Here is a 25,124-nt window from a genome sequence, read left to right as displayed (position 1 = left end):
GGATCCCAGCCAAGGGAACAGAGGCAGTAGAGATACAGAGGTGCTCTCACCAAGGCAGCGCAAAGGTGTGTGGGCGCTAAGGACAGCCATCAAGAAATCCCCCCGTGTATTCATAATAATCAAGGAAAGGCCTCTTCTGGATACTATAGGATGAGATGGACAGAAATGGAACATTGAGCCCTCTGATGGAAGAAGCACATGAGTAAAGTGTGTGCTAAGTCATTCAGACGTCTTCATGTGGGCGGGCTGTCTGCCAGTGTGGGAATAGGAAGAATTTCTATTTTTTGCTATGTGGAGGAAGGCAGAGGCTTGTCAGAAACATACCTGGTGTAAAAATGTGTGGACTGGCAAAGACAATTCTATGGGCAATGCGCTTCCTTATAGTGTTTTCAATTAGGTCCTCTGACCTCACGGTTCTCTGTCCTCCGCACTTTATTGGTTGCATGGGTTTTCCTTCTACTCTTCCGGTTTAATGCCGTCTATGGAATTTGATGGCTTTTTATTTTTACTTATTTATTTATTCATTCCCTTTTGTTGCCTTTGTTGTTTTCTTGTTATGGTTATTATTGATATGGTTGTTGTTGGCTAAGACAGAAATGGAGAGAGGAGGGGAAGAAAGAGGGATGGAGAAAGACAGACACCTGCAGACCTGCTTCACCACCTGTGAAGTAACTCCCCTGCAGGTGGGGAGCCAGGGCTCGAACCCGGATCCTTATGCCGGTCCTTGTGCTTTGTGCCACCTGCGCTTAACCCACTGCGCTACAGCCCAACTCCCTGGAATTTGATGTTTTTAAGATCCTTGTGTTACCTTATATTTCTATTGTTTTATTTTTCATTACTGATCTAGTAGTGATTTACAAAATCATACGATAGTTAGGGGCATATAATTCTACACTGTTCGCACCACCAGAGTTCTCTGTCCCCGTGTCCTCCCAGCAGAAGTTGCAATAGCTCTCCCAATGTCATAGATATGGGTAGACTAGATATCTATATGTATGTATTTATTTATTTTTAATATTTATTTATTCATTCCCTTTTGTTGCCCTCACTGTTTTATTGTTGTAGTTATTATTGTTGCTGTTATTAACGTTGTTGTTGTTGGGTAGGACAGAGAGAAATGGAGAGAGGAGAAAAAGACAGAGGGGGGAGAGAAAGATAGACACCTGCAGACCTGATTCACCACCTGTGAAGCAACTCCCCTGCAGGTGTGGAAACTGGGGCTCGAACCAGGATCCTTACAGTGGTCCTTGCGATCTGCACCACCTACAATTAACCCACTGCACTATGGCCTGACTCCGTGTAGATCTACATTTATATATCTATATCTATCTAGCTATGTATCTATCTATCTATCTATCTATCTACCTATCTGTCCATCATCTTTTTTTTAATATTTATTTTATTTATTTATTCCCTTTTGTTGCCCTTGTTGGTTTATTGTTGTAGTTACTATTGTTGTTGTCGTTGTTGGATAGGACAGAGAGAAATGGAGAGAGGGAGGGGAAGACAGAGAGGAGGAGAGAAAGACAGACACCTGCAGACCTGCTTCACCGCCTGTGAAGCGACTCCCCTGCAGGTGGGGAGCCGGGGTTCGAACCGGGATCCTTATGCCGGTCCTTGTGCTTTGCGCCACCTGCGCTTAACCCGCTGCGCTACCGCCCGACCCCCCTGTCCATCATCTTTTTTGCCCATTTTTTTCCTATGGTTTTGCCTTTACATCCTTTTATTTATTTATTCCCTTTTGTTGCCCTTGTTGTTTTATTGTTGTAGTTATTATTGTTGTTGTCGTTGTTGGATAGGACAGAGAGAAATAGAGAGAGGAGGGGAAGACAGAGAGGGGGAGAGAAAGACAGACACCTGCAGTCCTGCTTCACCACCTGTGAAGAGACTCCCCTGCAGGTGGGGAGCCGGGGGCTCGAACCAGGATCCTTTGTGCTGCCTTCCCTTAACCCTCTGTGCTACAGCCCGACTACCATTTTTCTTCTTTTCTCCACGACACCTATACCTACTACTACTTCTGAGTGTCCTTCTTTTTTCCTCTTTTTTCTCAGATAAAAGAAAGAGTGCCTGGTGTTTCTTCAGAGTCACTCCCCTTTCAAGTCATGGCTTAAACAGAAAAATTTCTAGTGACAAATGTTTCTGGTACCAGTAGAATTGGGGTTCAGAGCCCTCTGGTCATCTTCCCCTATCATTTCCCCTTCTCTGGGAGCATGGACCACAATCATTTTGGGGAGTGCAGAAGAAAGGTGTCTGGCTTTTTAAAGTGCTTCTCTGCCTGACATGGACATTGGCAGGTTGATGCATCCTCCCCAGCCTGGTTCTGTCTTTTCCTAGTAGGACAGGATTCTGGAGAGGGGAAGTTCCGGGACATGTTGTAGAAAGAACCTCAGACCTTCATCTTAATGGCTATCCTGACATGTGGAAGATCTGTCTGAATCTAGAATCGGTGTTCTCTCTGAGGAGGCCCTATATTTAACCCTGTAGATGACCCACATTTCTAAGTGTAGACTCATTGATACTAGTTAATCGGGAAGAAGGAATGCAGCAAACTAGTTTACTAGCAAAACCTAAAAGAGGAAAACAAATTAACATGTGGGCCTGCAAAACAGAAAAGACAAAGCAGGATCGCCCTCTGTAGTGAAGTGCTCTCCTTAAAAGGTGCCTTTTGCTATCATGTGTGGGATTAAATGACACCTACAAAGAATTCAGTGTTCAGGGGTCAGCAGCTGTTTTGACACCTGGGTGTCTAAGCTAACTGTCCATGTGTGATTGGCGGTGCGTGTCTTCACTAGGTACTGCTCAGTACATCAAGGTGATGCTTACTGAGCCTGGCGAAGTCAGGCGGTGTGCTCATATTCGTGTCTTTATTTTCATTACCCAACATTGGTGTTTAATACCTTGCTGCACTCCACTGAGGGTAATTTAAAATCTCATTTGGTTGTAAACGAATGCCAATAGAATGTCTATCTCATTCTGATAGACTTTTTTTTTCTTTTTCTTGTTACCAGGTTTAGCTCTGAAGCTTAGTGTCTGTACAACTCCAACACTGTTTCTCATATTTTTCTTCCCCTTTTCTTTTCTGTGGGTGAGAGATAGATAGAAGGAGAGACACCTGACAATTCTTTACTTGGAAAACTTCACCCCTGCAGTTGGGGACCAGGACTTGTGCCTGGCTCCTCACACAATGTAACTTGTGCCCTTGACAGAGTGTGGCAGGACCTAGCCCCTTGATAGACTTTTAGAAAGTATATGTGTTTTTGTTGTGAATTGTTTTTCTTTTTCTGTACATTTGATTCCAAATATCACACAGACATAAACACTGCTGTTAATCAGTGAGTGTTAACTCCACTGATGTTTCCATATAACTCACATAATACGTTTAAAAAGCTAAATTAAGGTCCTTGTTCACAATATGCTATGCTTTTATTTTTTAAAAAAAGTTTTATTGATTTATTATTGGATAGAGAAAGAAAGAAATTGAGAGGGGAGAGGGAGATAGAGACAGAGAAAGACAAGAGACACCTGCAGCTCTACTTCACCACTCATGAAGCTTCCCCCCTGCAGGTGGGGAGAAGGGGCTTGAACCTGGGTCCTTGCACACTGCTGTGTGTGCTCTTAACCAGGTGCACCACCGCCTGGGCCCTGTGCTTTTATCTTTTATTCGAAAGTACTCATAAGGCAAACATAGAAATAGCCTCCCAGATTTTACCAATCCTGTAGCATTCTTTCTGGATCTAAAATGAATACAGCTTCCCCTCACTTCTGACTTCAGGGTTGGCAGGTCAGGTGAATCTGTCAGCCATAAGATGCCTCGACAAAATGTTCAGACATTCTGTTTGCTGTGAATTTTTTTTTCCCCAGACATTTGCAGTAAGCATACAGCCAAGGTTTAATATATTAAGTGATGTTTTGGAACCTTTAACTAGAAATCAGTGTTGCAAAGACAACACGGGAGCAGGAGTAAATGCTATCCAAAGAAATGCTGAACCTTGGCATGATGGTTCCAGTTTTTGTGTTTCACCCTAAGACTTGCAAAGTAATGTGTTTAATCCTGGCTGCATAAACTGGATTTATAGAAGTGAAATTCCTAAGTTAATAGGCTGACTAAGTAGATATTTACTAGCCAGTGGAGTGAGAAAATTAAAAAAACCCTGTGGAAATTCAAGAAAACTGACCTGGCTAATCTATTTATGTCTATGTTTAGTGAAAATTTATACCTCTCTCTCAAATCTTACAAATATGATAACAGGCATAAAGTATGTTTGAAATAGCAAGAATGAGGTTATTGTAGAAATGAGATCATGACTTTACATCTAGAGGGTTGAAACTAGAAAGGAAAAAAAGGAAGTCTGAAGATTCCACGTCTCACTGAGTGTGAAAGATTTTTTTTTTTTCCCAGAGCACTGCTCAGCTCTGGCTTATGGTAGTTTGGGGGATTGAACCTGGGGCTTCGGAGCTTCAGGCATGAGTCTGTTTACATAACCATTATGCTTTCTACCGTCTGCCCTAAAGAAAGTTTTTTTTTTTTAATTAAGCCCTGCAACTGGGGATGCTATCATTAAGGACTTTAGGGAAAATGGCGTCATGTTGAGGAAAAAGGGATGAATTCTAGGCCCAGGTGAAAAGTGGTGGGTCCATTCTGAGATATTGGGAACATGAAATGGCCATAAGGACCATGTCTGAAGCATTTTTAGAATATGTTTTTTTACTTATTTATTATTGAATAGAGACAGAGAGAAATTGAGTGGGTAGGGGGAGATAGAGAAAGAAAGAAGCAGAGAGACATCTGCAGTCTGCTTCAACCATCATGAAGCTTAGGTGGAAACCAGGGGTTTGAACCTGGGTTATTGTGCACTGTAATGTGTGCACTTAACTAGGTGCACCACTGCCTGGCCCCAGGTCTGGAGAATTTGTTCACTGGACATTGGGCTCATGGAAATGACATTCAACACACTGAGAGGGAATACATTCATTGAAAGTACCAGGAAGAACAGAGACCTAAAACACTGCCTTGAAAGCATTACTTATTGAGTCAGAAAATATCAGATTCAATCCAGGTTTCTACTCAGTAACACACACAGACACACGCACACCTTAATTTTTTTTTTCTTCTGGGCTGGTGGGAGGGTGGTGTGCCTGACTTAGGTTTGAGCCTGGTCCCCACTGCATTGGGGAAAACCCTAGTGCTTCGGTGCCCTTTGCTCAATTTCTGTTTCTTCCTTATGAAAAAAATCCCCATGAGCAAAAAACCCTGTCAATGACAATATATATATATTAGAAAGAAATACGTTGTAAGATTAATTTTTAAATATCTTTATTTATTGGATGGAGACAGCCAGAAACTGAGAGGGAAGGGGGTGATAGATAAGGGAGAGAGACAGAGAGACACCTGCAACACAGCTTCACCACTTGCAAAGCTTTCCCCCTGCAGGTGGGTTCTGGGGGCTTGAACTTGGGTCCTTGCACATTGCTACATGTGTGCTCAACCAGGTGCTCCATCACCCAGGCCCTGTAAAATTAATTTTTATAGCAAAAGTAGCCAGTTATTGTGTTCATTTTAATGTCACTGGTAGTTGATATAAATAGCAGAACAATTATAATTGTCTTCTTTTTTTTAATTAAGTTATTTTGCAACTTCTCTTTTTTAATATTTGTTTCCTTTTGTTGCCCTTGTTGCTTTATTGTTGTTATTGATGTCGTTGTTGTTGGATAGGACAGAGAGAAATGGAGAGAGGAGGGGAGGTGGGTGGGGGAGAGAAAGATAGACACTTGCAGACCTACTTCACCTCCTGCAGGTGGGGAGCCAGGGGTTTGAACCTGGATCTTTATGCCAGTCCTTGTGCTTTGTGACACCTGCGCTTAACCCGCTGTGCTACCACCAGACTCCCTATGATGGTCTTCTCTGAAGGTAGTGCAACTATATAAAATATCAAGCAAATGTCAATATATTATTTATAACTTCACACTTCATTTCCTTTCAGATTTTTAGTTGTTTGTCATAAAAGGAAACTTGTCAGAGTTTGATGCACTGAGCATTTTACTGTAAAAGCAGCTTCCAGCATTAAAAAGAATCACCCATTTTAAGACAGCCTTAGTCTTCTCTCTAAAAATTTCTCTAACTCTATACATTTTTATTCCCTGCCTGCCAGCTTTTTCTTTCCTTGCAGTTTAATCCTGACTAATTCTGTGTGTTCTAGCACTTCTACTTAGTGACAAGACACTACTGTATTTTGAGAGTGGCTGGATGGAGGTTAATTCCATGTCCACATGGTAATAACCTGAGAGAAACTGGGATGATCGGTTTTCTTTGGTCTCTCATCTGATAGTGCTTCAAAGCAAATGAAATGAGTGGAAAATAACATATTTCATAAGTTTTCGGGAAATGGCAGATGTTCTTGAGAGACCCAAGGAATTGAGTCTCAGATATTTTAGCAAAGCATAATCCAAGCAGAAAAGTGCATTTATAACATTTGAGTTTGCTGCCTTTCCCCATTCAGGATAAAAAAAAAAAAAAAGCTCTTTCTTCTCTAAACACACAGAATCTTTGGGTTGAAAAGTACACTCAGTATTCCTGAGGCAGTAATGATGTTATCTGATGGCCATATTGCTCTGAAACAAGACATTTCTTAAAAAGAACACTTGAGTCTTCTTAAATGCCTTGCTTTTAAATGACATGAACACACTGTAAATGAATAAAAATAAAGTGGAAATATATAATCAATTAAAGAAGTTGGATGATGAATATAAATTTTCTTACCTGTTAGACTCCAGTTTTTAGTCTAATCAGCTAGCCACTGGTATGACCCTACCACAGACACCATATAAAAAATTATTGTGATTTACCAAGTAAAGCTGTCTTAAAGAGATTGAATCAGCTTTCTATTTATTACTCTAATGCAGTGCACAAAGCAAGTGGTGAAAAGCCAACTTGAAAGTGTCCACAGGATCCTGAAGATTTGAAAACATATTTTTAATTCAAGGGTAACAAGTTTAAGAAGTACCTACAGCTGATTCAACATTATGTTATTTTTTTTTCCTTAACCTATTCTGGATCAAAATCTTTATCCAAGGTAAATTTTTGGTGGAGTAAACACTTTAAAAGTGGATATATGTGCACATACCTTTTTAGAAATGTGATGACTATTCTTCCATTGAGTTTGGTCAACTGTGAAAATCTTTTCACTCTGAAAGTGAGAGTCAAAGACAGGGCAATAAGTACACCTTGTCCTCAGCTACTTTCATAACCTTTCTAAATAGCTTTTATTTCCCAGGGTACAGGCCTGAGGGAAAAAAAATTCAACCTGTCCTTGTACAACATATCAATAATAAGGTCACACCACCAGTCAAACGACAGTATTCGTCTTCTTTTTTTTAATCTTTAGGCTTACTAAACTCATCTTGGACTTAGGTCTTTTATTGCAAGAGATATGGACTTCTTTTAAAAATAGACAACTTCAAAAAAAAAACAAAACCCTGCAATTTAAAGTCTTCAAGTAAAAACATGCTGTTTTATTATTATTATATATATATATATATTTTATTTAAGAAAGGATTAATTGGGAGTCAGGCTGTAGCGCAGCAGTGGGCTAAGCGCAGGTGGCGCAAAGCACAAGGACCGGCATGAGGATCCCGGTTCAAACCCCGGCTCCCCACCTGCAGGGGAGTCGCTTCACAGGTGGTGAAGCAGGTCTGCAGGTGTCTATCTTTCTCTCCTCCTCTCTGTCTTCCCCTCCCTCTCTCCATTTCTCTCTGTCCTATCTAACAACGACAACAACAATAGTAACTACAACAATAAAACAACAAGGGCAACAAAAGGGAATAAGTAAATAAAATAAATATTTTAAAAAAATTTTTAAAAAAAGGATTAATTAACAAAACCATAGGGTAGGAGGGGTACAACTCCACACAATTCCCACCACCCAATCTCCATAACCCACCCCCTCCCATGATAGCTTTCCCATTCTCCATCCCTCTGAGAGCATGGACCCAGGGTCATTGTGGGTTGCAAAAGGTAGAAGGTCTGGCTTCTGTAATTACTTCCCCGCTGAACATGGGCATTGACTGGTCGGTCCATACTCCCAGTCTGCCTCTCTCTTTCCCTAGTGGGGTGGGTCTCTGGGGAAGCTGAGCTCCAGGACACATTGGTGGGGTCTTCAGTCCAGGGAAGCCTGGCCAGCATCCTGATGGCATCTGGAACCTGGTGACTGAAAAGAGAGTTAACATAGGAAGCCAAACAAATTGTTGAGCAATCATGGACCCAAAGCTTGGAATAGTGGAGAGGAAGTGTTAGGGGGGTACTCACTGCAAACTCTAGTGTACTTCTGCTTTCAGGTATATATTTTGCAGTAGTTTATAGATACGTGTGAAGATATGCTCTCTCTCTCACAGAAACTGGTGTATATTTAGGTTTTGGGACTTTGTTAGAAAGTGAACCACCTGAGATGAAATTAGAGTATACTATGAAAGGAAAGGTCTCACCTGAGTAATGAAGCTGAAGGGTTGTCATTCCACACGTGAAGTCTCTGGACACAGTCTGAGGTGAAGCATGTTGAGGTGGCCATCGTTGCTTTGGTTAGGTTGTGATCGGCGGATGCAATATTATTTGGTATGGATTGGGAGATGCATACGGGAAAGTGGGCCCTATCCAAGGGTTCTAGGACTGGGGGAAGTAGGGGCTCTATAGTGGAGATGTGAGGTTCCTGCTATCTTAGGGTTCAAAGAGACAATCGATAGTTAATGTTATCATCACATTATTTGGTAATTGGGTTAACTTTGAAAAGTCCTTTTGTTATGGTTTGCTGTACAGTAAAAACATGCTGTTTTAAAGGAGAAAAACATTTGGATTATATATACATTCATATATATATATGATTTCAGATAGTATTCTGATAAGATCCCTGAACATACCATGTGAATTTTTTGTCATTTTATAATTGTGCCTTCAACAAATTCCCTTTGATAGTGCTTAATTTTTAAATGTATAATGGGAAGGCATCTAAAAATAGATGCTTCACAAACTCCATTAGGAGTTTACTTAAGAAGAGTGCCATTCTCTGGAAATTTATTCATAGTTTCTGCAAAATAAATGCTTTCTTAAAGGTGAATTCACATTATTAAACAGTTTGATGATTTCTGAGATTGTTCCAAGGCTTCATCTTTGTGAAATCAAATATTAATCATGCAAGAGTTTGAAGATTTTCATGAAGAAAAATAATCAGTATTGGTAGAACCTATTTCAATAAACCATTAGGAGAACACTGAGTTATTATGCATAAATGTTTGATTAAATTCCCAGGAATTACCATTTATAAACCATGGCTTCAGCATGCCTCACCAGTAATGCTTGATATCAAAGTCCTCACATCCTATTTGTTATCAACAACATGACCATGGCTGTTTTCAAATCCGAGCAGCACTGCTACATGTTTCTCCCCACTCTGACCTCTTGCTGCAGACTTTTTAAAAATTTAAGATAGAGAGTGAAAGGAGTAGGAGGAGAAGTAGATGATGAAGATGATGTTGATGATGAAGAGACACCCTGATAGCTTTTGTGCACAGTAATTTTTAGTAGAGGCCAGGAGCTTGAGTCCTTGCCTTTGTTAAAGTGTGCCCCTGTGTGTGTGCATGCGTGTACGCATGTGCGTGGACGTATGTGCATGTGTGTGCCTGGGTGCGTGTGTGTGCACGTGTGCCTGTGTGCCTGCGTATGTGCCTGTCTGTGTGTGTGCCTGTCTGTGTGCATGTGTGTGCCTGGGTGCGTGCGTGTGTGTGTATGTCTGTGTGTGTACCTGTATGTGTGTGTGTGTGTGTGTGTGTGCGCACGTGCTCTACCAGGTAAGCTATCTCCAAGCCCCTAACAGGATCTTTAGCAGTTACAGAAAGAACACTTAAAAAAAAGATCAGTCTTGCTCTCTACCACTCCATAACAAAAGTACAATATTTATTCCAATGCATGTAGCACATTAATTGTCCACTTCATATTTCATATTTATAACTTAATAAAGTATATGGCAAATCTAAAGTGCAGACTTGCTAGAACATGGAGCGGCTCACTTGGATAGTGTGATGCTTCCTATGTGTGCGGCCCAGGTTCAAGACCCACACTCACCATGTGCTGCAGGACACTTCAGGGCTGCTGTGGTTTTCGGCTCTCTGCATCCCTGCCATATCTATCTATCTATCTATCTATCTATCTATCTATCTATCTATCTATCTATCTATTTATCTATCTATCTAGCACTTAGCATAATGAACTGAATGTGGATTGTGGGATCAGCACATGGAAAATCCTGTCCTCATAGTTTTATTGTGTTGGCATTGCTGTATTTTATAGAAGCACAGGTGTGAAGAAGGTAGAAGGAAGAAGGTTAAAAAAGTTACCCAAGTTTATATTCTTTTAAAAAAAGATGTTTTTTTTTTTGGGGGGGGGCAGGTGGTGGCACACTGGATTAAGCGCACATAGTGCCATGTTTAGGGATCTGGTGAACCAATAACTCTGGAGGCAAATATATATATATATATATGTATATATATATATACATATATATGTATATACATTTCATTTATTCATTTATTTTGTATAGAGACAAATTGAGAGGAAAGGAGGGACATAAAGAAGGGGAGACAGGGACCTCTGAATTTCTGTCTCACCCCTTGTGAAGTTTCCCCCTTCCCACTGCATGTGGGGACTGGACACTAAAATTAGAGCCTTGCACACTGTAATAGGTGTGCTCTACGGGGTGCAGCACTGCCCAGTCCTGAGTTCGTACTCATTTCTTTTTCCCCTTTTGTTGCCCTTGTTTATTGCCACTGTTGTTGTTATTGCTGTCATTGTAATAGGATAGGACAGAGAAGAAATCGAGAGAGGAGGGGAAGACAGAGATGGGGAGAGAAAGATAGACACCTGCAGACCTGCTTTCACCGCCTATGAATCCTATGAATTGACTTCCCTGCAGGTGGGGAGCTGGGTGCTCGAACCAGGATCCTGATGCTGGTCTGTGCGCTTCCTGCCATGTGCGCTGAACATGTTGCCCCACCATCCGGCTCTGAAGTTTGTACTCTTATCCAGGCTTGAATAAAAACATGTTTGAGTTTGAATCCTTCCATTGATAGAGCATTTGTAATAACTGCCTGAGACAATCCTCACCATAACTTGCACACAGACAAAATTTCGCATCCAGTTTCTGTGGTGTGGTCCTTTGCTCCCGTCCCACAGCAGCCAACAACAAGATCACAGGGTGATGCAATGAGATGCACGTGGTAGACTCAATTCTCTAAGCAGCTGGGGATCACTTAGAGGTGAACAAATCAAAAATCAGGCCTTCATTAGAATGATGAAGCTATTAGTACATTCCCTCATTGCCGGGCTAGCTTCTCAAGCAGGAGACAGACGACCAGGGACTCATGGCTGAGCTGGGAGCACAGTTCAATCTTTATTGATGAGCGGGAATGCAGTGCAATCTATCTAATTTCTCTTCATTAGAAAATCCTGTCCTTTATATTTCCTGAAGTGGAAGCCATCAGATCGGAGGAGGGAAGAGGAAATATGTAGGATAGGGAGTGAATGGAAGGAAAAAGCATTCGAACCAGTGGGGATTAAATGGTGGGAAACAGGATGTGACTAGGAGAGGAGGCGGAGTGGAAAAAGAGCTGGAACCAGTGGGGATTAAACCAGTGAGTGTCTCACACAAAACAATGATTATGTAAATAGACCACAGCCTTAGGCAGAGCAAGCAAACCTAACGTGATGTGATGATCAAAACAGAAGGGGTCTGAGAAGCAGAATTAGAAGCAGACCAACACCTCATGACAATTGTAACTTTGTGAGTAATGGCCTAGATAGTCCTTATTTATTTATTTATTTATTTGTTTATTTATGTCATCACTGGATCTCCTCCCTCCTCTTGGTGCCCACGTGCGTGCGTGTGTGTGTGTGTGTGTGTGTGTGTGAGAGAGAGAGAGAGAGAGAGAGAGAGAGGACAAGATTGTGGTATAAGAGGGGAACAATTCCACACAGTTCCCACCACTAGATTTCCACATCCTGTCCCCTCCACAAGGTGGGAGTGCTGGCTTGTTTTTTTTTAATATTTACTTATTTATTTATTCCCCTTTGTTACCCTTGTTGTTTTTATTGTTGTAATTATTATTGTTGTTGATATTGATGTCGTTGTTGTTGGATAGGACAGAGAGAAATGGAGAGAGGAGGGGAAGACAGAGAGCGGGAGAGAAAGACAGACACCTGCAGACCTGCTTCATCGCTTGTGAAGTGATTCCCCTGCAGGTGGGGAGCTGGGGGCTCGAACTGGATCCTTACGCTGGTCCTTGCACTTTGCTCCACGTGCTCTTAACCCACTGCACCCGACTCCCTGAGTGCCGGCTTCTGTAATTGCTTCTCTACTGGGCATGGGTGTTGACAGGTCGATCCATACTCCCAACCCTGTTTCTCTTTCTCTAGTGGGGCAGGGCTCTGGAGAGGTGAGGTTCCAGGACTCACTGGTAGCATCTGCAACTTGGTGGGGTTGCCGACTTTTGAAAGTAGAAAAGACATAGCCACAGAAGGAAAGACGTAATAGCCCCCAAGCTTCCCCCAGAGAGGCAAGTGCAGGCTCTGGCTGGGTTTATATGGATGGCAGCTGAGCTAGGGGTTATTCTTTTAAGAAATATTCTTAGTTATGAATATATATATATATATTTATTTTTTTCTTTATGCTATACAGAAAAAAATTGGTTTTCTGCCATTTTGATTTTCAACTTAACCCTTTAGTGAAATATTATAGGGCAGAAGAAATTATATCAAAATTACTATTCATAAGACATTTTAACAGAGTTTAGCCCATTTGTATAAAAATAACATGGTTGCTTGGAATCACAGTGTTCTCTTGACTCTGATGCAAGGGGTTTTTTTTGTTTTTTTTTACTTTTTGGCATTGGGAATAACTATGATGAACAGTTTATAATGCTAATAAAATGATGTTGCTTGGAAATAGACCGGCAAGTCAAAATGTTATCACTCCATTAGGAGTTTACATAAGAAGAATGCTATGATCTGAGAAATTATTCATAGTTTCCACCAAATAAATATTGATAGTTTTTTTAAAAAGGAAAATTCACATTATTAAATAGTTTGATGAGTTCTGAGATTATTTCACTGCTTCATCTTTGTCGCATCAATGGCCAATCTGAAACCATATCAAAATATTATAAATATAACAATAAAAAGATAAATTTCAAGGATATTTTCCTAGAGTTGGGATTGTTTTTGTCATTGTAAGTCAAATCTGCATAACCCATGAAAACCTCAGAATTGGTGGTGAATCAGAATTTAAAGAATGCCATCAACCATGGTCAGGTGTCGCAAATTGATTTGAAATAGTAATGGGTGAATATCCAGGCTAATGCATCAACTCCTCACTGAACTGCAGGATAATGAATTTTCAATGTAGGAAATTATCTGGTTATTTCTCTGGAGGAAAGCGCTATTAAGAATTTCCTGGAAACCTTTCAGATTCATCATTTTAAAATTTCTCTTCTGTGTAGTATAAATATGCCCTCCTGTTACCCTGGGATCAGTTGACCTATACTTTGCTCCTAATTTACATAAACTAGTTTTCACCTGGGTGATGGGGTTTTTTCACCTGGACCCACCTACTCAGGTTTGGTCTGTGGCTCAGTGAAGTCAGATAGTGAGACTTTATAAACATTTATTAAAATTTCTATTGACAATACCAAATAACAAATGGCAGAAAAGAAAATAGAGGGAAAATGTATTATATTTCATTATTATTATTCTTACGTCGAGGATTATCACTGGGGCTGGGTGCCAACACTACAAACCCACTGCTCCTGGAGGCCTTTTTTTTTTTTAATTGAATAGGACAGAGGGAAATTTAGAGGGGAGGTGAAGATAGACGGTGGGAGAGAAAGACAGACACCTGCATACTTGCCTCACAGCCTGTGAAGTGATCCCCCCCCAACAGGTGGGGAGCTGGGGACTTGAACCAGGATCCTTGCACAGGTCTTTGCGTTTCCTATAATGTGTGCCTAACCTACTAGGCCACTGCCTGGCCCCAGGAAAATTTATTCTACATTTAACTTTTATAGCATTTTTTCCTTTTTATATTTCAGTTTTTTTTTCATTTTTTATGAGTGAAATCACTATAATGATTAACAAGATTGTAAGATAATGTATTTAATTCCATACAGTTCCCACCACTAGAATTCCATGTCCCATCCAGTCCATTGAAAGCTTCCCTATTCTTTATCCCACTGGGAATAGGAACTAAAATTCTTTATGGAGTGGAGAAGGTAGAAGGTTTGGTTTCTGTTTTTTAATTTCTTCTAGACATGGACATTGGCAGGTGGATCGGTACCCCAGCCCGTTTCTATCTTTCCTAGTCAGGTAGGGCTCTGGAGAGGTGAGACTTTGGGACACATTGGTGAGGTGTAGTTGTTATTGTTGTCATAGCTATTGTTGGATAGGACAAAGAGAAATCGAAAGGGGAGGGGAAGACAGAGAGGGGGAGAGAAGGACACCTATACACCTGCTTCACCACTTGAGAAGGGAACCCCCTGCAGGTGGGGAGCTGGGGAGAAATTCCTTTTATATCTGTTTTCCATAGCCTTGATCCTTTAGTTTTGTGATTAAAAAATGTGTATATGTAAGTAGTATATACAGCCCTCAACTTCAATGTTATTTCATCTTTAAATACCAACAGGTCCTTTTCTATTTTTGTATCCTTGAACAGTCCTTTTTTTTTTTTTTTAAGTCAAAAGATATCACTGGTGTCTATCTCTCTTCTATTTATATGGTGATGCATCAGACTCTGTTAAGTGGTTATTACATTCTTTGTTGCTGTCTCCCTCTTTTGTACACATTCCATCATTTCCTAAGGTTAAGTTCTGATTATTGCTCTACTTTAAAAAATTATTTACTTTTCTTTGAGAGATAGAGAGGGAGAGAGAGAGAGAGAAGGAGAGAGGGAGACAAGGCAAGAGGGAGAGACCAGCACTGGTGAGCGTCAGCTTATCATGGTGTCAGGAACCTGATCATCTCATAACCTCAGGCAGGAATGTCTTGACTATGCCTCTCGCCCCCCCCCCCATCACTATTGTTCTCTAGGATGCTAAAATAATTCACTATTTTTTAAAAATTCTAATGCTCTTTTTTCACACTACTGGCCAAAGGTCATGTATATATTTGTATAACCATGTCACTACACCTTGCAACTATTTTTCTGAATAGAGTGAGAGACATACACTTCAATACCTTATTTAAAATCCTTTATTTTATTTTTTTTCTTTTTCTTGCCTCCAGCACTGGGTCTTGGTGTCAGCCCTACAATTCCACTTCTGGTGGCCTTTTTTTTTTCCTTTTCATTTGATAGGACAGAGAGAAATTGAGAGGGGAGGGTGAGGCAGAGAGAGGGAGATAAAGACAGACACCTGCAGACCTGCTTCACCACTCATGAAAACTTCTGCTGCAGGAGGGGAGCAGGGACTCAAACACAAGTCCTTTTGCTGGCACTATGTGCGCTTAACCATGGGTGCTTCTAAAATCCTTTATCTTTAGCTTCAAGATTATATATATATATTTTATTTTCCCCCTTTGTTGCCCTTGTTGTTTATTGCTATCATTGTTGTTATTGATGTCGTTGTTGTTTTGGATAGGACAGAGAGAAACCGAGAGAGGAGGGGAAGACAGAGATTGGGAGAGAAAGACAGACACCTGCAGACCTGCTTCACCGCCTGTGAAGCGACTCCCCTGCAGGTGGGGAGTGGGGGGCTCGAACCGGGATCCTCATACGGGTCCTTGTACCTTACGCTAAGTGCGCTTAACCTACGGTGCCACTGCCGGGCTTTCCCAAGATTATCTTTTATTCTTACCTGCCACTTGTACTAAAAGAGCCCAAGTATTATTCACTATATTAGGAAGTATTTGAGTTTCTTAGTCAGGTTTAACTGGATTTGAATTCGACTTCTATATTCCTGAACAACTGATGGCATTTCCTGAACTTACTTTTCCATCTGTTAAACCAAGTTTAGTTAACATTTTTCTATAGTTTCGGTAACATTTGCCTTTTTACTTTTAATACTGATAACACAACACCTGTATGATAAATGATATTTATGTATATAGTATTAGCTTTCTCTTTCAATAGATAGCAGTTATTCTGATGACAGGAAACTAGTCTTACTGACCTTATGATTCCAACATACTGGTTCCGAAAGAATTTTTTATTTCTCTCTCCCTCTCTCTCTCTCTTTACTTTAGCTTGTCATGATTCACAGAACATGCGAACAGATAAAAACTGGAATTTAAATTTTATTTCTCTTATCTTCTCAATCCACAAAGAAGTTAGGAAGCAAATCGGTGGGATATTAAATGGTTCTTCCTGCATTTCCCTGTCTGTTAAAAATGAGCATTCATGGGAGTCTGGCGGTAGCACAGTGGGTTAAGTCCACATGGTGCAAAGCGCAAGGACTTAAGGATCCCGGTTGGAGCCCCCGGTTCCCCACCTGCAGTGGAGTCGCTTCACAGGCAGTGAAGCAGGTCTGCAGGTGTCTGTCTTTCTCTCCCCCTCTCTGTCTTCCCCTCCTCTCTTCATTTCTCTCTGTCCTATCCAACAACGACATCAATAACAACAACACTAAAACAACAAGAGCAACAAAAGGGACTAAGTAAATAAATAAATAAACAAATAATTAAAAAATGAGCATTCATTCATTCTTTCATTCACTGAGCTAGAGAGTCCAGAGCATTTCTCTCTTCTGCTTATTAATGGAGGATAATCAGACATGGAGCCTCAAGCATGCTAGTTCTGTGCTTGGTCAGGTAACATACCTTGCATCAGGTAGTGCTTGTGGAGTACTTGGAGAATTTAGTTTCACCATTTGGAACCTAAATAAAGCAAAACATGCAGATAAGAAAATGTTCAACCTTGTTTCATTGGATCATGTTTTGTAGGATCTCGTCTTCGCCAGGAAGATTTCCCCCCACGGATTATTGAGCACCCTTCCGATGTCATTGTCTCTAAGGGCGAGCCCACCACTTTGAACTGTAAGGCAGAAGGCAGACCGACTCCCACCATCGAGTGGTACAAGGACGGTGAGCGGGTGGAGACTGACAAGGATGATCCCAGATCGCACAGGATGCTCCTGCCCAGTGGATCCTTGTTCTTCCTGCGAATCGTGCACGGGCGCAGAAGCAAACCGGATGAAGGGAGCTACGTGTGTGTGGCCAGGAACTATCTTGGTGAAGCAGTGAGTCGGAATGCATCTCTGGAAGTGGCATGTAAGTAATGGCTCTCACGAGTGACCTACACATTTACATTGAGTTATTTCTGGAGGTAAGCTTTGATTTCTTCTCAGGAGTACTTAGTACTTAAAGAATAAAACAACCCGCACATGGTATGATTTTACTTGGCATTCTCCAAAGAAAACTGATCAACACGATGTCAAGTCAGGATGTGATGATAAATTCATTCTTCAAGATTCTTTTTTTAAATAGTTATTTATTTGTTTCCTTTCTGTTGCCCTTGTTTTTTTTTATTGTTGTTGTAGTTATTATTGTTGTTGTTATTGATGTCGTCATTGTTAGATAGGACAGAGAGAAATGGAGAGAGAAGGGAAAGACAGAGAGGAGGAGAGAAAGACAGACACCTGCAGACCTGCTTCACTGCCTGTGTAGCGACCCCCCTATAGGTGGGGAGCAGGGGGTCTCAAACGGGGATCCTCATGCCGGTCCTTGCACTTTGCACCCGTGTGTGCTTAACCTGCTGCACTACCACTCGACTCCCAATAAATTCTTTATTATTGAAGCAGTGTGGAGATTATGCTTGGTCATTTCAATCAAGTTTTAGTAGTATTGATCCTATTTAATGTTTCAATTGACAATGCTAGATATTAGGTATTAAACTTAGATATGCTAAAAATGTGAGTAATCACATCAAGTACAGGGCATTCCTTTGCTATTTTATCTTTTTTTGTGGATATTAGCTGTTATATATATATATGGTATCATGTTATATTTATAAACCTCACTTTTATTAGACAACATTTAAAGAACTATATTTCTATTTTATATTAAATCATGTTCCTCCATGCTCAGAATGAAATTATTACCCTAGAAATCCTGAGGAAACTTTGTCAACGAGAAGAGTCATTTCACTTTACTTTTTACATCAATTTCTATGAACTCTGATTAAATCTGTGATTTCTTTTAACACAGAATGTCCATAAAAAGGAATGGTCTTCTGTCTGAGTAACTAGGAGTAGCTAATGACTTGTTCTGCTTTTAGTATTTAAAACTATATTTAGGTATACTTATAAATCATATCGCTGAAATGACACTGGAAAATCAATGTATGAAGGGGCCAGGTGCTGGCACACCTGGCTGAGCGCACATGTCACAGTGCACAAGGACCTGGGTCTGAGCCTCCGGTCCCCACCTGCAGGCTGAAGACTTTGCAAGTGGTGAAGCAGGGCTGCAGGTGTCTTTCTGTTTTTCTCTCTCCTTCTACCCCCTCAATGTCTGACTCTCTCTCTCCTATAAATAAATATGATATAATTTTTTAAAAATAAAAAAGGAAAATCATTATATGAAAGCTTGGCAGCTAATTGAATATATCAACTCCAAAATTTTTTTTGGAAAACAATTATATATATATATATATAATTATTTTGGAAAAAAATATATGATTTGTAGTTTAGGTCATGGTTATATCATTTGAACACTATCCCAACTATATTCAGGAACTTTTTATATCTAGAGACTTGTAAGTATATTTGCAAATATTGGACCCCTAAAAGGTCATACTTCAGTTGCCTTATTATAATAGTAGTTTTTGGGGTAAGTCAAGTGAAGGATTTCAGGATGTGTTTGTGTCTTTTTCAGCTTTCCCAATGAAAGCTTTTTCTCTTAAGTGTCAGATGCTAATTTATATCTCTTACCAGGACGTCTGAAATTTATGCATGTCTAAAAGTACTTAAATGCCAAGTCCTGTTGATATCTTTGAAACCAGATCCCTTGTGTGTAGATAATAAATTAATGGGTAATTCAGGATCAAATCTTAATTCTTTTCAGAATTGTCACATAATATTAAAAGAATCACTAAATAAAATCTGTTCTTTTACATAAATGCAGATTAAATGTTTTTAATTGGAGATTGTTTTCTGTTACAATTGCTTTTAATCTCTAACTTTTCTCCTCAGTATTCAATCCAGTCTACATTGTGGGACAGCATCAATCTTATTTTTCCCTCAGCCTTAGATTTGTTCTAATTGCTCCCAGCACACAAGCATGTTCATTTAACACTAAGAATTGTTTTTCTTTTTCCTAACTACATAGTAAATAGTCAAGCTAATTTCAGTGGTGGTGGTGGTGGTGGTTAAATGGTGATTCTCCTTTTCCACCATGAATCTTTTTTTTTTTTTATGTTATGTATTTGTCAGTAACGATTTTAAAATAAATGAGATCTGGGAAATGTCAATGATACTTCTGACTTATAGTGAAAAACAAGAAGCCTTCTACATGAGATTAAACTAGTGAATAAAATTCTTTCTTCTAATGTCACATCAACAGTTGGTGACAGTTGAGGCAACACAAAGTCAAATAGCACCCATCCGCATGCTGCTCATCTCTTTTGTATTAGCTCACCAGTGCCCTCCCTTCCTTGTGTTATATATATATTTATGTCTCAGAAAGAAACGTGAGTCAAAAATGTTTTTAATACGGTTGGTCACCGATAATGCATTTTTCTATAAAGAGATAGAGGAAACAGCTGAAGAATGTGTAAATGTTTGTCCTTCCTATCTTGGAGCACTCAATATAGATGCTTAAATCTGACACATCCATTTCTGTGTCATTTAGAGAAAGAATGAAATCATGGAAGCAATGCCCTTGGAGAACTTCATCCATTTGGACATGGGTGGCATAGTTGGAAATGTTGCCATGGACTTGATCTTGACAGTGGGAGTTGTGTAATGTCAAGTGAAAGTCTTTGAAAGAGAGCTAAAGACTGAAAGGTGCTTGCTGGCTAGCTAGGAATTAAGAAGCTGTCACTTATGTTCGATTTTAAACAAAAAGTGTCAGTGGGAATTGAAAGGAGACGGGTTTGCAACAAGGTATGCCTCATAGTAACTTGATGGCTGATTGAGGGCACAGAGGGAAAGATACTACTGTCATCTATAGATTTGGCACGTGGGGGAAGAAAGGCTACTGGATTCTGGAAAATGAAGTGAGATGTCGACATTAAAATACTTGATATTTGAGTGAACTATTTATTCTCCTAGGTGGAGGTTTATTTTGCCATGCGTGTTACCTACCCGAGTTCAAGCTTAGCCTCTGCTCCACTTGGAGAAGCTTCTATGCTGTGGTGTTTTTCCCTCTCTCCCTACCCCCTTGTCTGCTTCCATCTACCTCAAACAATTGATCCAGAGTGGTAAAACCCAGGCAGTGACAAATGAATAAATGACTAAAATATTTTATACCCCATTAAATAATGGCAACAACAAACACTAACAACTTCTGGAATGGAGAATAGAGATTTCTCCCAAATGAGGTTGACACCACAGTGCTAGGTAGACACAGGCAGGATTGTCCATATGCATTCCGTGTATAAGAAAAGGTTAGTGACGTATGAGGCAGCTCACTTCCCTTAAAACCCCAGTATTTATTGCGTGACCTAGAAAAAAAGGCCTAGGAGACTCAGAGGAGTTATCAACAAAACAGGATATGAATTTAGTACTCAGATCCCATGACAAGAAAAATAGACATAGTGACAAGAAAAATGAGAACCATTTTAAGAATGAAAAAGTCATTGGAAATACAAATTGAAAGACTATCTGTACTCCAGGGATGAAAAGAGAGTAAGTCCCACAGCATAGACGAGAGAGAGAGAGAGAGAGAGAGAGAGCGAGAGAAAGTGGTAGAATTTGAAAAGCAGATGCTCTTTATTTCAATAATTGTCTCTGAATTTAATGTGAAATTGGGTAGGTATCCTTGTCTCTGCATCATTGCTATTTAGGGTTAAAGAGTTTCTTCTGTGGTTATTCATTAAAGGTTCCTTAGCAGCACCACTGGGCTTTCTTTATGTCAGTAAGTGGCTCTCACTGGCAACCTTATCATTCACAGTCTAACTGTCTCCAAACACTGCCCAGTGCTCCCAGGAGGATCAAAATCAGATTGAAATCCAGTGGCGTCGGCCCACCTATGTGGTTAAGTATACACGTAGGCATTTTATTGTGAGGCAAATGTGTCTTATTGCTAAAGCATTATTGATTAAAATGCAGTTTTTGTTGGGATTTGGTTTCACCTTGGATTTCACTGTTGATTAAAAATTCTTGACTTAGTTTTGAGGAGATTGCATAGTGGTAGCTCAACAGAATTTATTGCCTGAGGCCCCAAATCTCCTTAGTTTGGTTCAATCCCTAGCACTACCCTTTGTCAGAGATGAATAGTGCTCTGGTCTTGGAAATAAATATAAAGCAACAATAGAAATCTGGGTTTCTGCTACTGTAACCTAAGTGGGTTTGTTGATAACATTCTCTTGTAACTGGCGCTATAAAAGCCAACCTTTTCATTACCACACTAGGTTCTAGTTCTCTCTCTCTCTCTCTCTTCCTCTCTCCCTCTCCTTTACTATATACTACTGCAGTCTTATGTAATAAAGCTATACATTGGAGGAAAAATGATCAATATTTTGGGCCAATCACTACAAAAAAGGCATTATGTCACTAACTTCATAGACGCTTATTCCTTCTTGTTTATAGAAAGGGGGGAGAGAGAGAGAGAGAGAGGTGGAGGAAAAAAGGAAGGAAGGAAGCAAGGAAGCAAGGAAGGAAGGAAGGAAAGAGTAAAGAAAGTAGCACTTTTTGGAATAACTTACTAGAACTTAAGAAAAGTCTTCAAGCAAGAAAAGTGCTTCTCACACATCTAAGAAACAGAGGTCCAGGTTTCTGAGCAAGGCACCTGGCACAGAAGAAGTTAACAGGCAGTTTTCCAGTGGGACCACCAAGAGAGCTTGGGCATAGCTGGTGCAGATAGAATTTCACTTTGAGCTCCAGTGCGCCCTGTGTTTGCGACAGAAGGAGCACAGAGGTCCTCACACAGATTGCGGCAGTCTGTGATGCAGCCCCGGTCAGTGGCAGCCCCGAGAGATAGCAGCTGTAGCCCCAGGTGGTGAATATATGACAACAGCTTGATCTATCGATCAGGGTAAGAGGGGGTTCTGGCCTAAATGAAAATTCATGAAAAATTGATGAAGTCCGCAGATTATTATTTTTTTTCCATATCCTTTTCTCAGCACTATGCCACTGCAGAGAGGAGAGATTAAAAGAGGTGCTAAACATTTTAGTGGCCAGGAGGTTGTGGTTCAAAGGTCAGGGGTTATGTAGAAACCGATCTTTTTTTTTTTTTTTCAATTTCCTTGCTTCTGAAGCAAACCTCAAGAATATTTCGGACCATCTGTAGTTTACCTTTGGCTTGGTGAAAACAAAATCAAATACAATGTCTCAACATTTATAAGTTGGCTCTGATGTAAGTATAAAAGAAAGAACAGATGCCATTCATAATTTAATCAGGGGAACTAGAAATAGATTTAATTCTGTGACTGAAGGGCATTTTTACCTTCTTTTTCATCTTCTTCCTTCCTATTTTTTATTTCTTCTCTTCTATCAAGGCATGCTCCAAGGAAGTCACTTAGAGAAGGAAAAAGTCTTGCATTATTTATAGGTCACAGATTGCTAGAATAGCACAAGAAGACTCTGTAAACATAACGATCCCATTTGCTTTAAATCAAAACTAAATTCATATTTTATCTGCACAAGGAAGAAGGGTTACAGAAGTAGACTGACTTCAGCAATAGGGGTCACAGGTGGCATTAAAAAGAAACAATCCAAGCGGTCTCATTGGTATTTCTAAGTTTATAAAAACAAGTTTTCCTTGTTCTTTTCTTTTGATTATAGCTAAATATTACCCAGGCAAGTAATTTGATGCTCCATAGAAACATAACATAACTTCATCCACCAAAAAACAAAACAAACAAACAAAAAACATGGAGAGGGTCTTAAAATTGCTTCATTGAGATATAATTCATATATAATTTACCTACCTAAAGTCTGTGATTATTTTTTTTTAGTATATTCACAAAGTGGTACCACCAGTATCCCAATCTAATTTGCAACATCTTCACCACTCTTTCAGATAGTTTGATACTTGTAAGTAATCAATTCCCATTTCCCTGGAACCCACCTGCCACAATCCTAAACAGACACTAATCTGCATTCTGTCTCTGAACATTTGCATATTTTGGCCATTTCATATCAGTACTTCCCTACAACGTATGGCCTTTTGGTTTACCAGTTTTATTTTCTTTCATGTAATATTTTCAGGGATGATTCTTGCTTCATGTATCAGCATTTCATCCCTTTACATGGTTGACTAATATTCCATTGCACAGATATACCACTATTAACTTATTTACTCAGCGATGAACTTTTCTTATCCTTCTACAGTTTTTTTTCTATTTTGTACAAGTCTTCTATAAATATTGTTATACATGTGTGTGTGTGTGTGTGTGTGTGTGTGTGTGTGTGTATGTGTGAGAGAGACACTCATGGTTTCCTTTGGAAATCAGTTCCTCACCTAATAAATAGTATTGCTTACTTATGTGGAAAGTGTCTACATTTCTGAGGAAATTATATGTAACTTTTGAGAGCAGCTCCAAATTGAATTAATTCCCATTGAATTAATCGTATTAAGCTACCCCATCAGTAGAAGCCAGTGAATGTTGCCAGATTTGATAAATGATATTGAATGATACTAATACTTCCTATGACATGTATTCATATGCTAAACTACGAGTCAATTATTTAACAATTTTAAATGATTTACTATATGAAATAGTTGACCAGTCATAAAATCACAGTGTTTCCCTTTGGCCTTGTCATTTAACTCAAATAGTTTTGATTTGGTGGCATAACTTAAAAATAACTCCTCTTCCATGTTTTTGTTTTTTTTTTTTACCAGATCATATTGATTTTGACTTCAGTTAAAAGTCTTGCGATTTTTTTCAGTCTTCACTGTGTAAGCTGTCACCATTGTTTAAAATAGATGGCTTGATTCATTTATTTATTGGTTAGAGATAAAGAAAAACTGAATGGTAAACAGTATTTAGAGAAGGACAGAGAAAGGGAGACACCTGCAGCACTGCTATACTTCCTAGAAAGCTTCACCCCACAGGTGAGAACCAGGGGCTTGAACCCAGGTCCTTGAGCATTTTGACAGATGTGCTCAAACAGGTGTGCCACCCTCAGGCCACTGCAACATCTTTATATCTTTTTAATGGTTTATTAATTAATTATTAGACATATATATATATATATATATATAGAGAGAGAGAGAGAGAGAGAGAGGGAGAGAGACACCTGTAGCCCTGCTTCGCCACTCCTGAAGGTTTCCCCCTGCAGGCAAGGACCCCGGGGAGGGGTTGAACCTGTGTCTTTGTGCACTGTAATGTGTGTGCTCAACTAGGCGCACCACCACATGGCCCCCAACATTTTTATTTCTACTGGAATCAGACATTATTTGGTTGATTTGAAGATGAAAAATTTATATTAACTTTTGCCAAGAAAAAATTATATTAACTTTCTCATATAAAGGTTATTATTGTTAAAATGTCTGAAACATTTTTCTTTACTTGTAAGGTTTCTAATAAGAAACTAATGTGTGATTTTTTTCATAGAAGATAGTAAAATTAAGTCCAGGAATAGGAAAACAAAAACTAAGCATCACTACTGTATGACTTTGTTAAAATATACATATAGGGAGTCGGGCGGTAGCACAGAAGGTTAAGGGCACATGATGCAAAGCACAAGGACCAGCATAAGGATCCCAGTTGGAGCCTTCGGCTCCCCACCTGCAGGGGAGTCCCTTCACAGGTGGTGAAGCAAGTGTGCAAGTGTCTATCTTTCTCTCCCCCTCTCTGTCTTCCCCTCCTCTCTCCATTTCTCTCTGTGCTATCCAACAATGAGGACATATACAAAAATAAAAAAAAGGGCAACAGAAGAGAATAAATAAATTAAATAAAATTAAAAAAATTAATATATATATATATGCAGATAGACCT

At 39.7% G+C, this 25,124-nt stretch overlaps 1 protein-coding gene across 16 annotated transcripts in view; it reads left to right on the top strand.

Moving 5' to 3' along the window:
• ROBO2 (roundabout guidance receptor 2) overlaps nt 1-25,124 on the top strand; it is a 1,295,155-nt gene that overhangs the window by 730,129 nt on the left and 539,902 nt on the right. For all 16 annotated transcript variants that reach the window (XM_060172139.1, XM_060172137.1, XM_060172131.1 and 13 more), the window contains exon 2: nt 16,964-17,290. In XM_060172139.1, the coding sequence (XP_060028122.1) occupies nt 16,964-17,290 (327 nt within the window). The remainder of the gene's footprint in view (nt 1-16,963; nt 17,291-25,124) is intronic.

Source organism: Erinaceus europaeus, chromosome 14, assembly GCF_950295315.1.
Source record: "Erinaceus europaeus chromosome 14, mEriEur2.1, whole genome shotgun sequence".
Classification (NCBI taxonomy): domain Eukaryota; kingdom Metazoa; phylum Chordata; class Mammalia; order Eulipotyphla; family Erinaceidae; genus Erinaceus; species Erinaceus europaeus.
This window is presented reverse-complemented; position numbering and strand designations above follow the sequence as displayed.